The 13,008-nt window shown below is 38.4% G+C and overlaps 1 protein-coding gene across 3 annotated transcripts in view; it reads right to left on the bottom strand.

Moving 5' to 3' along the window:
* The window catches only part of PARD3B (par-3 family cell polarity regulator beta), a 432,753-nt gene that overhangs the window by 49,082 nt on the left and 370,663 nt on the right, over positions 1–13,008 (bottom strand). For 2 of the 3 annotated variants that reach the window (XM_042783978.1, XM_042783979.1), the window contains one exon: positions 2,154–2,289. The exons of the other annotated variant lie outside the window; for it this stretch is intronic. In XM_042783978.1, the coding sequence (XP_042639912.1) occupies positions 2,154–2,289 (136 nt within the window). The remainder of the gene's footprint in view (positions 1–2,153; positions 2,290–13,008) is intronic. 3 annotated transcript variants of the gene reach the window in all.

Raw genomic sequence — 13,008 nt, 5'->3', positions numbered from 1 at the left:
AGCTGAGGGTCAGCAGCCTGAGGTGGGAAAGATGACATTGCTTAAAAGATATCTTGAGGACTCTTCTGGCAAGATGCTTTGAGACATTTGTTTTCTTTTTAATATTTTGATTTTATTTTTGTTCCTTCTTTTCTGTCAGAATGGATTGATGTAACATATATGTTTTAAGGGTAAAACTACATGTAAGAGTAGAAGTTTCAGCCAGGAGTCAAAAGAGAGCAAGTTGTGGCCACAATATTTTTCAGACTGAAAGACAGTGCCTATGAAAGCAAGACTGCATGGATCAATGGATGATATTGTTGCAGTGAAGAGACCATACGTCTTTGAAATTTGTAAACTGCTTCAACAAGAGGAACTGTTGCAGCAACAAACTTCAGAGTATTAAAGCCCTCAAGATAAACTCTGATTTTTGAGCAGACTGCTATTCGTCACAACAAAAACACTTAAAAATATTCTGCAATGGAAGAACAAAAAGAAACAATCCTGGTTCCACTGTTATTAATCAGTTAAAGATCGAGATACTTAATGCTCCCTTTCAGGTGCTCTGATTAAGAACAACTTGGCTCAGAGGAAAAGCAAAGCTTTGGAAATCAGTAATCTCTGGGCATTATACCTAATAGGAAAGGCTTAGAAAGGATTACCTAGAAGAAACCTTTGTGATTATTAGGAAACTACACTGGACCATAAATCTCAACTTCCTCTGAGGATCAATAAACCTTTATCAATTTCAGATAAGAAGTAGAAATCCTTAGGCTGCTGAAGAGGTACCAGTGACACAGTCTGGGGCCTCTGCCAGGACACTTAGCATGCCATACAATTTCAACAGAAAGACACATTTGATACATATTCTCATTTCAGTTTACAAAAGCTATTCAGAAGAAGAATGGCAGCTACATAGATTCTCAAATTTGGGTCACAAAATCTAAGGCAGTAGACTAAAGTTAACTGCTCTTAAGGAAAGAACTATTTTGCTGAAGGTGACACTTCTGGTAATTGAATCAGAATAATACATACAACAATATTTTTTGGGTTAATGAACAAATATATATGATAATTTATGTAAAAACACCCCTTTTAACTCTGTCTCTCTGTGACTGCAATAAAGTCTAGTCTCACATATGATTTTTTTGGACGACAACCCCGTTCAGTGAAGATTTAACTTCAGCATTCACACTGATAATTTGGGGGACATTAAAATCAACCTTAGTTCAGACTTCAGGTGTACTGAGATTCTTAAGATTTTAACATAATTCTCTTTTTAACAAATTTAACAAATGTCTCTTTAAAATAAAATTTAAAATTTAGCATAAATTGCATCTTATCAAAGTTACATTTTTGAATGTCAGTTGATTATAATTACTTCTAAAGAGGCAGAGTCCAACTCTGAAACCTGCTCAGGTGGAGCACTTCAGTACCACAGTTGTGATCCTACAGACTATAGCTGTTGCATTTATTTAACACATTCAAAAATCCAGCACTGTTGATTTAATCTCTGGTTCTCCCATAGGTCACTCTTCAGTAGTGGGGTAGATAATATGTCTCTGTGTAGTGTACTCCTACATGTAAAACAGGGAATACAGCATGTCTGTACCAGTTCTATAGTTTTGATAGAATATTTTAAGACCTTTTGATGGGGGAGGAGCAAATTATTCCATTTTTCACTCTATGAAAGTTACTGAGGATGTATCATGGCCAGATTGCTACTATCCAGTGTGCAGAAGGAAAGGCTGGAGCAGACATGCCTCTATATCCTCCCTCTCACTTTGCAGCTAAGCACAGTGAGAGTCTGCTCTTCTAAGGCTCTTGTTAACCCAGAGAATCACTGGATGAACTGCCAGAGTACCATAAATCCTGCTGAAAAGCCTTGATGTTACCACATGTGACAAAGTTTGGCAATGACTGTGTATCTTGGGCCTAAAGAGAGTAAACCTGGGCCCAAATCAAACACAGTGAACAGACAAGTTATTTTTACCCAAGTTTTCATGTTATTAATGTTTTCTTTGGTGGGCTGGCACTAAGGATTTTTCCATTTCTACAACCCACTCCAAATTCATGTTAAGCTGACACAGGATTTCTGGGAAACACAAACAAATCAGCACCTTCTGCTAACCCTGAACACTGCAAAAGCACTTTGCATCACATTGTGGACCTACCCAACGCTGGTCGTAATCAGACAGCTGTGTTTTAACTTCGTCATCCTCATAAAAAGGTAAGCCTTCGCGCCTGGCCTGATGGTACTCCTTCCGTAACTTCTGGATACGATCAGCATTCCCACCACCTGCGCAGCCACTGAGAAAAATAAAAAAGTGCTAAATAAAACTCATATGTACACACATATCTAACACTTACCAGGTACCTATATGAACACACAGAGAACTGCCACACCTGAGGCAAATGCATTATGAATTTTTGGTTCTCCTTGACTTGCATAGCGCCTACTGGCCCACATCACCCTTATTTTTCCTTTCTTGTATTAATAAAACTCCTAATTGTGAACTTGATTCCCATTTTTAAAAAAGGCTGTCCCTGTCCAAAGAACGTAACAATTCCAGTACAAGACAAGAGACAACAGATGGATGCAGACAGATGGGGGAGCACAAGGAAACTTTTAACATTCCTATGAACAGCTATAAATGGCTATCATATTTTAATAATAATAATGATGATGATGATGGTAAGCTGCCAAAAAAATGCTTCCTTTTGCTCCCATGCTAAATGTGGAATTTCCCTAAAATTACATTTGTTCTAGGTAAAGAATAAACTGTATTCACAGAGAAGCACAGAAATAAGTTTTATCTCATAAGAAACATTCCCCCTCCCAATTATACAATGAACTAAAACATCAGCCATGAAAATACAGGGGAGGCAAGAGATGGGAAAGCACACTATCAAATCTTGACACCATTTTTTTTTAAAGTGGTAATTAAACAGTAATCCATTTAGTAATTCACAAAGACTCAGTTGTATGCTGAACTGCATAAACTACAAGCTACTGTGGTAAAGCTAGTGGAGTTCCTTAGTTTATCAGGTTCAACACATGCCTGTCTCTGTGGATTCTGACCCTGGTGAGCCTTCCAAAACCTTACAGCTGGACTTGTACAACTGTGGAAGCTCAAGCTATACCTGGAAGGATTAAAAAAAAAAAGAATCCTGAAAATGCCTAAGAATTAAAAAAAAAATACAGCCACACTTAAAATAAATAAATTAAAAGTTTCCTGCATCTATTTCCAGCCCAGCTCTAGTCAGCACTGGGGTGAATACTGACAATATGGCTCAGTAGCATTTACTGGCATTGACAGGGAATTGTCATAGAATTTATTTGTGGCCACTCCTAAACTCAGATCATTGTTATTGCAGCACATCATCAGTTGTTCTCTTAATCTGCAACCTTAACTCTGCCTCACCAACAATGGGCTATAGAGGTACAGATTTATTTACATGAGCACAGACTCTGTGGAGAATCTTGCCACACTGCACTCCACTACGAGTATACCACCATCTAAAGAGGCCTTTATAGGATTTGTATAGCAAACTGAATTTGGAAAGCACACACAAAAGATTGGACATAAACCTATCAGCTCAATAATAAGTCATTTCTAGTATCTAATAGCAAACTAGATTGGTTGGAAATTAATTACCAACGATGGGAAATTCCACATAGGGTGCAAATACAACTGAACATGCAGCCAGGATTGGAAATGTTTACTTGCAGCATCAGTATGTTTCCATGAAAAATCAAACACTTAAATTACTTGCCTTCCCTGGATCCTAAATTATCTAGCCCCTCTACTCTATGAAGTCCCAGAGGTTTCTGGCTGATTTACTGAACTCTTCCAGAGCATACAAAATTTTTCTCATGAGCTGCCAAGACAGTGCACAAAGCCTGCACAAGCTCTGTGGACTATTGAGGTAAAAAAAGTACATTCCTTTTTCCCCTTGATTCCCACCACAGCTAAATGCCTCTGTTCCACAAATGAATTCTTGTCAAATAGTGGAGAACCATTTCCAGTTTGCAAAACACTGGAATTGAAGACTAGCTAATGGGAGCTATGACTTAGAACAGTGAGGCTTGGTCCACAGCTCATGAGCAATACAATACCTGTGAAATCCCCTGACTTTACTTGTGAGTACAGATAAAGCATTTAATTAGGGCTGCTAACATACAGATAAGGCCCAAAGTATTGTCCCTGTTGCTTTGCCAACATCATTACCCAAAGCAGCACTAGCTAAGAGAGGGAAAGGCTGAAATACAGGCAACAGGTCTAGTTTGATTCCAGATGACCTGGCTCCCTGCAGCTCTGAAAACTGCATTAGCACCTGCCACCAGTGGTCTAATGGCCACATACCCACCTTCCACCTCCAGGTCTTCTGGCTGAATCCATACCATACAGGTTTTTGTTTGTTTGTTTCATTTTAAAATGAAATCTGAGATTGATATATTGTAAGAGGCAGTAACACCAGCCTGTGCTCCATTTGCTGCAGATCTTCTGCAGGTGAACTTCCTTCTGCTTAGACCCATCTAGCCAGCAAGTGGAAATAGGTGTTGCAGAGATCAAGCTGATTATATATATTAAAAGACTGGGCCTGGCAGCTTTTTCTTTGGCAAACCTCTGCCACACCATATTAAAGTACAAACTCTAGCCATGAGAATGAGTAGGAACGTTTAAATGAAAGATAGCAGCACATGGAAAGTTATCCATCTGGATTAGTGTGAAAACACAAGCATAATCTCTGTGGAAACAAGCAGCTCCGTGAAGCCTGATTTCCTGCACTTCTCTCCTGTGGGTTCTCTGGTGTCTGACAATGGGACTGAGCTCACACTGCAGCAAGGGCATTTGTCTGGGCCTCTCCAGCAGGCTGCTTTATTTTCATGAAACTCAGTGATCTGGTATCTTTTGAATATCGAATCACCTGTCAAGTCTGGTCAAAAATGGCCAGCAGATTCAGAATTTGTTAGAAAGGCGGGGGGAACACGTTGGAAGAGGGTTGGTCAGTACATCAGCTTAATTTTTTCATGAAACTGTTAATACTTCACAGATTGTATTATTTTTTTTTCTCCACTGCTGTTTATAGGCACAAATGTAAAAGACACTGGCTTTTGAAAGAGCGGCATTCTAGCTTACCATGAAAGTTTTACCCACTCCTGAGTAATGTGAGATGAATATGATGCCCTGTGCAATGCTCATGAAACAGTTCTGAATTTCAAGTTGGCTCCTGACAATTATGTGAATATACGAACCACATTCAAACTCACCAGATGAATTCAATCAGCACTGTGCAAATATCGCATACATAATCTATTAGTTTACCCCAAAGAAACTGAAGCATTGAATTCAAACAGAATGAAGTCATCAGTAATAAAAAAAAGCAACTGATAAGGCAATATTAAAAAAAAAACAACACAATTTCCCAAGATTTGCAGAGAAGATCATACATTGACTGTAAACTATTCTTCCATCTGCGTATAAATACATAATTAAAAAATATTGGTTTGATCAGATAGCAGTTCTCAGACAGGGAAACAGCAGATGAATACCAGTTTAAATGTTTTGGATGCATGACTATTTATACTGAAAAGGAACCTGAGCTTACAGAAGAAATATAAAAACAATACTCCAATCAAAATCAATTTATATTAAGGAGACTTACTGAAGCTTTTCACCAAGCCTGGACAGTACAGCAGACAAACTTCTTTTACAGTAGTTTTACATTTAATGTAGTGCTCCCTCCCTGAGGAGATATAAATATTATAGTCCTCATCATATCTACAATTCTGCACACAGCTCAATTCCCTGACATGGCTCCCTGCTCTGTACATTCTCCAGAGAACTGCACAACCACACATTAGCCATTCCCCTCCACCAACATGTATTCCCAGGCTCTAACATTTAATCTACCCATGGACTTCTCTGTTGTCATGACAAGACTGTAAGAGAACTGTCTACTCCGCATTTGGTGAATGATTTCAGAATGATTTTTCCTAATATTGTGCTACATGTAAGGAGACAGATTCAGAAGCAGCTGATACTGGGACAGAACCTGAAGGGTTTGGGGGAACCTTTAAAATAAGGTCTAGGTGGGAGAAAAATCTCTGAGAAACTTTACAGAGTTTAGCGAAGACTCAAGATGCTGATTTCAAACAACAGTAACAAAATCTGTCCAAAATCTCAAGCCACCAACAATCTTAAAAGAAGTTCAACAGTTCTTTGAATAAGCTGCATACACGGCAAGGACTTTTTTGGGAAACAGAAAAGATATAAATAATAAATCATCTTATATGAACATTCAAAAGAGGAAAAAGCACATTCCTGTCAGCCATTCTGTAGTTTTGCTAGATACAATCCTTACAAACCAAAGCTTTCTTCTGGCCTGGGAGAAAGATAAAAAAAAGTCTGAGTGATCATTCTAACCTGCGCTGCTGGGGCTGTACTACCAACTACCTAAACAACCACCAGAAATCACCAACCTCTGCCTTGTGCCTGAATCTGTCAGAGGCACTATACAGGTTCCACCTTGCCTACTGGGACTGTAAAGGGACCTGCTACAAAACAGCCACTCAACCAATACAGTTGGAACTGCATCCCAAAACAAAAACGAATCCATAATTTGGCACAGACTTAGCTTCAAGCTATCCCTAACATTATGTAAAATATGACTGTGAAATTTAATCCCATCATCTCTGAAGAGACAGATGAACAAGCACCATAGCAATAACATTATATACCCAATATGACAGACAAGTTATTTTTTTCAAAGGATCAAAACATCATCATCAGTATTTAATACATATGGCTCAAGTTTTGCACAGTAGAATCTCCCCTCTGCTCTTCCTCTGAGTCGCTAATCTGGATTTCAATCATTCAGGTTAAAAATGTAATTTTTTAAATTAGTGACTTCTTTCTGCAGCTCTCTAGATAATACAAAATTAAAACCAAGTGTTGCATGTACAGAGTAAGATGAACCACTTAAAGCTGTATATAAACATACATTTAAAGAGGCAATAAACATTTTGTTTCCAGTGGTTTTCCTAAACACATTAATATTGCACAGGGCTTTTTTGCCAGCCACTTCTTTCAAATGCTGATTTCACCCAGCTGACTGTCAGCCTCTGAACACACAACTGGTGCTTCCAAGTTTTAAAAAAGAAAAAAAAAAAGGAAGAAAAGAAAAATTATTCTTTTAGCGAATTTTCCATTAACAAACAAGTCCAAGACAAAACATGATTCACAAACTCTAGAGTATGGACAATCTTCCATTCATGATCTGCTATAAAACAAAATTTATTTTATATACCGAAAGGAACATAGTGGTCTGAAAAGTTATACAATATACAGGAGTCCAACAGAGCATGTAAGAGTATCTTTCATGTAGGATGAAGCTTTCATTTTGAAGATATAAAAAATTATTTTTTGAGCACATTGCTCTCTCAGTTTCAGCCCTTGTCTTTCTACCCTGAAGTATTGCACTGCTTATGAAGATATTTCTGCAACCTCAATAGTAAGAGGGAATAAAAAGAACGGTGGGAAGCGATAAAAGGAAAATCAATGATAAGAACATAATTCTACGATATTTCAGCTTTTGTCTTTGTCAACCACCAAGAGAAAGAGAGTTTAGGAAGAAACGAACGTTTGTTGTTTGCATATGCACTTGAGTAACTTAATGATATTGTGATGAAAGACTTGTCAGAACTACCTTGTTGACACCACCAATACTGCCTTGCAGGCTCAGGAATCATCTCTGACGTTCAGCCAGAGCCAGCCTGGGTTTTGGCTATACACACCCCACGCTGAGGACCCAACTTAAGAATGATGTCTTTCTAACTACTGGAACTATGAAAATGGTTTTATTTGTCTCCATAACACTTGCTTTCTTGCTCTGGGCAGGAATATACCCTATGTATATACAATTACTCTCTTTCTCAATGGAGAGTGGCCCCAGTAGGACACTTGATTTGGAAGCCTGGGCAAAGTGACCAGGAGGAAGACTTTGAGACCAGTGTCATTTATACAGGACTATCCCAAGAGGGTCTGTATAGATGGGCTGACATGAGAAGCATTAGATGGATATGTTTTTTCTGTATCCATACATATATAAATACATATGAAGTCAAGAATCATAAATAAACTGCAGGAAAACAAACTACACTGAAAAAGCTATTTACGCTTATTTGAGCTTATTTGAACTTGTATACTAAAGTCTCTGAGTCTTAATCTGCTTCACAAAATTTAAAAAAGTCGTAACTGTGCTTCAGTTGAACATACGCTGTCACCTTTCAATTCTTTAGGCTAACATAAAAGCAGTACAGCCACTTCTGTCCAAAAGGTCAAAGGCTCCTAGGGCAGCACATGACTACCATTTGTCTGGATGTAAATTGAGTCTTATTGACCCTGTAACATCACTACTGACCTCTTGACATTAGAAGCTTAGTGGAAAGAGAGATGATGATATTCTTAGGTTCCTACAGACTCATTAGGAAGAAAGAAGGAAAGAGAACCTTGCATGATATGATTTAGCAGTATCATTAACCTTTTCTTTCCTCAAATAGCTCATAATGTGTCTACAGAAGCCTCAAAAGAACAATTTCAAGATTGAGACCAACAGTTTTGTATCACTTTCAGTTTTTCCAAACTGTTTAAAAAATATCTCTCAGTGGCTCAGCATAAAGCATCCTTTTATATTCTTCTCTTTTCACATGACATACAACACCTTTTCCTGTTTGTCATGGCAGATGGCCTAGACATTCAGATGAGCATCATCTTTTCAATCCAGGTCACTTCTCATCTCCATTACTCTCCTTTATAATTTATAGTTGACTACAGCTGGCCAGAAATAATGGGAGATATAGCCTAATTTGTAGCTTTACAGAAACAAAATTGGCACACTGAGGTTTAACTTCATCGTAACAGCAGACATGGTATGTGCTACTCTAACAGAAACAGGTTACTTGCAATCAAGTAGGAGACAAAGAAAAAAAGGGGACATTTTCTTGTATGTAGCCACCTTGTCATCTTTACTTCAAAGAAAAGACTTTTTTTTTTTTTTTTTTTCCTTTTTTCTGCTCAATATATTGTGCTTCATCAAGGAAGGCAATCACCAGATTTTAACCAATTTTTAAAAAAAGACGCCTTACAGTTCAGGCTGGTTAGTGGCAATGTCTGTTTCTGGCATGTGACCACTTTACTGCTGTCTTGTTGATCCGAGATGTGCACGTGTCTCCAGAAGACTAGGAAAGCAGGGAGATTAGGGACTCGGCTGCTGACAACAACCAAACTCTCTATAAACAATACACAATGAAAATAATGAAAAACAGATTTTCCTGGTATTTTCAGTAGCCTCTAGACAATGCAACAGTTTCTGGTTTCTTCACTAAAGATGATATCAATTATGCCTTTTATCCATCATGCAGAAGTCATGTGTGAGGCATAATTGAAGGCCTTCTCTCCAAGGTAATTTCTTCTGGATTTACACGGCAAAGTACTTAAGTTGCCTTTTTTGGCACTTTGTATTACAACACAGCTTGGGAGGGGGTATTTTACTTTACTGATGTAAAGCAGCTGGCATATTTACAACAGATAGGTCACATCAACACAGAGCAGATTTTCAGCCCTCCAAACTCCATTTACAGCAGCTTTAACAATTCAACAAAGCAAATTCTGAATGCTAAACTCTTGTGTGGAAATATAGTTCTATTTCTTAATGGCTATCACACCTGCCTGCAACTGGCAGCTATTTTTTGTCACTTGCAGGCTATTGCTTTTTGCACTGCAGTTTATTAAACTTATCGCTAAAGCTGAAATAATAAGTACTTTACAGACTTCCAATGAATTAGCCATTCAAGAGTCTCTCAGGAATTCCCTTTAGCACACACAAAGCAAAGGCAGGAGGGAGAGAAGTTGACAATTCAGTGCAGTCTTAATTTCTGCGCTCCCTTGTGAGGGAAGAATCAAGGATCTAAGAATTCACTCACAGTAGATGCTGCTGCCCATGTTCTAAAATGTATTTTGTTGAAAACTACAAAGCCCGGAGTAACTATCCATTTTTTCCCAGAAACTACCTCTCCAAGTGCCACACTAGAGACTATATCCTGCTTTTCATTACACACATGCAAATCTATGCCACTGGCAGAGTGGCAGCAACTAATCCTCTATGTGGTTTGTTTTTATAATACCTGACCTAGGTAGAAATGAGGTAGAAATCTCAACATCAACTCAAAAAACAAATGACTCAGTGTCTGTAATCCTGTTACAGATATAGCTTACATTTTAAAAGACACAAACAAACAATTATACTATGTGCAAAGCATCAGGGAAAAGCACAGATCTCATAGCCAAAATGCATCCTTACTATAAAGTTGGCTTTTTTGGGTGTTTTAATGAATGGTCACCACGATGATAACACTAATCCAGCATGAGGACTTTTACGGGAAAAAAAATACAAACGTAATTTATCTTTTTTAACTGTCAGCTGCATTTCTAAAGCTTTAAAGTCTGTAGCTTCCAGCGGCCTTTTGTCTTTCTGCCATGGCAGGAATATCTTGGACAGCTGTAAGAGCTTTGTAAGCTATCTTTCTCAAAATCCATTAGCTAATTCAAGGAACCTAATTAGAGCTGCCATTTTGATGGAGCATATTGAATACTCTGTATAAACTAGTAACACCATCAATGTTTATTAAAAATTGCAAGAACCAAAGCTCTCAGTTCCATATAAATATTAATGGACAGATACACAATACTTATTGAAATACAGACGGCATTATGTCCACAGAAATACGCACAGGTATACTTACAACCCAGTGTGATGCATTTATTCACAAAGGCTGAAATACAGAAGCAAAACCTAGGGACAATTTTACACAAACTGTTGAAAATTGACCGGCTTCCATTTACACTATCCTTATGTGCATTAAAGGAAGCAAAGCACACTAAAGATGATTTGTTTCTTGTGTTTTTCCTGAGTAGTGTGCTGACAATTTGGAGTGTATTTTGAGCTTACCTCAAGAATGCACTCCAGCTGGAACTGTTTTATAGCTCCTCTTAAACCAGCCACTCCAATCACCATACTTTGTAGACATTTACACATATTCCAGTACTACACTGTTTAAGGGCATCCAAAGATTCAAAGGGAATTTGCACTGTAGAGCTAAAACTCAAATTTTGCTGTAGACAGCAACAAAATTGGTGAAAGGGGCCAGACATCTGGCGCAATGCTTTCCTACATTCTGCTGCGTAAAAGCCCAACTATAATGAAAAAGCAACTTGCAGACAGTGATACAACACATGAAATACTGACCATTCTAAGAATATATCAGAGACCTAACTAGGTTAGGCTGTACAAGCATATGCCTTTGGCTGCAGAAATAAAAAGTTTTCTGGCTACTTCACAGCTTTGTTTTTAACTTGATACTTCATAAATGGAACTGCAGAAAACCTCATATGTTACCATTTCAATCTGACGTACACTTTCATATGCATCTAACAGTGCCTGGATTCTATTTATATGTACAACTAAATATACGTGCATAGAAAAGTCATCAGATTTGCTACAGAAAGACAGCAGATGTTCTTATTAAGCCACTGGCACATGCAAGGTGAAGCATGTAAGCCTTATAAGGAAAGCATTTAACATTCCAACTACAAGCTAAATAAAAGCAAAGACAACAAATGAAATTATTTCTAATGCATTTTACTAGCTGTGAGTGCAATGCATGGCAAAATTAAAGCACCGTTGAGCATGCTTGAATGACTCTTACAACACATGGGGCTTCTCACAGAGGGGAGTATAATCCATACGCACCCTTTGGAACATCCTAACTTCAATATAATGATCCAAAGTTCACTTCTTCTGAATATATACTAAAATGACACAAAGCATTTAACAGATGTGCAAGACAAACAGGCTTGGTTATACTTTTTACACTGCGGTAGTGCAAAGGACTAAAAATTTTATGACAATCTTACCATGGGGACAACTTTGAGGGTAAATTGACTTTATTTCTCTGATAGGACAGTATTTCCAAACTACAACTGAGATCTGAGCAGTTTCACAGGAACATGCTCAGAAGTCAAAACATCAGTTACCACTAGCTTCTCTCAGGAATTATATATGGCAAATTTAGCTTGTGGTTATTGCTCAACAGAAACCCTGCCAGATGCTGAAGCGCTTGATGGATTTTGCAAAGTTCTGCTGCCTTTGAGGCCACCGTGACTACCCTTCTAGCAGCCTCCCTCCTCGGGCACCTCTCCCCCGCGCAGCTGGGCTCCTTGGAGCACAGTTGTTTTGTTCGCATTTGCAAAGACTGGGGAGTGCACATTCCTTCAACTAGCTTTCATTACAAGCTCCACATCAACAGAGTTAAACACTTTATAAGCTGAACTGCATTTTGGAGAAATATTTCTGAACTCAGGGGCCTAAAGTTAGCAGTACAACTTTATTCATTTTTATTTCGCAGGCAATGGAAGCTCCTGGACTTCCAGACATGCACAGCTTTTCTAGCTCCTTCTGGCTGCAGCTCCACCTCATCTCTGAAATAACTCCCACTGTTCCACTTGGAGAAGTCAGGGATGAAATTCAGGTGTTTATGATTGCAGGTAAGCACTGCTCCTTTTCAGTAACTGTTTTGAAAAATATTAAAGTAAAATGGAAAAAACCAAAGTAATGGAATCTTCAAACTACACACAATAATTTCCTGGAGTACCTCACCTGGAAGAGGAAGAGCAAGCCTACCTCTGCATTTGGCTGGAAAGTCTCAGAAATGCTAAAGCCAGTGTTCTGGTTCAGGTCCATCTCTGTCTCTACAGAATGACTCTCAAAAGGTTTCAACTACCATGTTTAGAGACACGCCTTATAAATACTTTCACATCTCTTTTTGTCTTGCTCCCTTCATTCCCTGTTTTCATCCTGATGTTCAGAAGTCTTTCCCTTCATACCTTTCAGCCAAGGATGCTGATTTCCTCCACTCATTTATTGGCTACCCATACAAATACATCTGTCCCACAGGCTGCTCGGGTA

Source organism: Tyto alba, unplaced genomic scaffold, assembly GCF_018691265.1.
Source record: "Tyto alba isolate M040663 unplaced genomic scaffold, T.alba_DEE_v4.0 Super-Scaffold_7, whole genome shotgun sequence".
In the NCBI taxonomy this organism is placed as follows: domain Eukaryota; kingdom Metazoa; phylum Chordata; class Aves; order Strigiformes; family Tytonidae; genus Tyto; species Tyto alba.
This window is presented reverse-complemented; position numbering and strand designations above follow the sequence as displayed.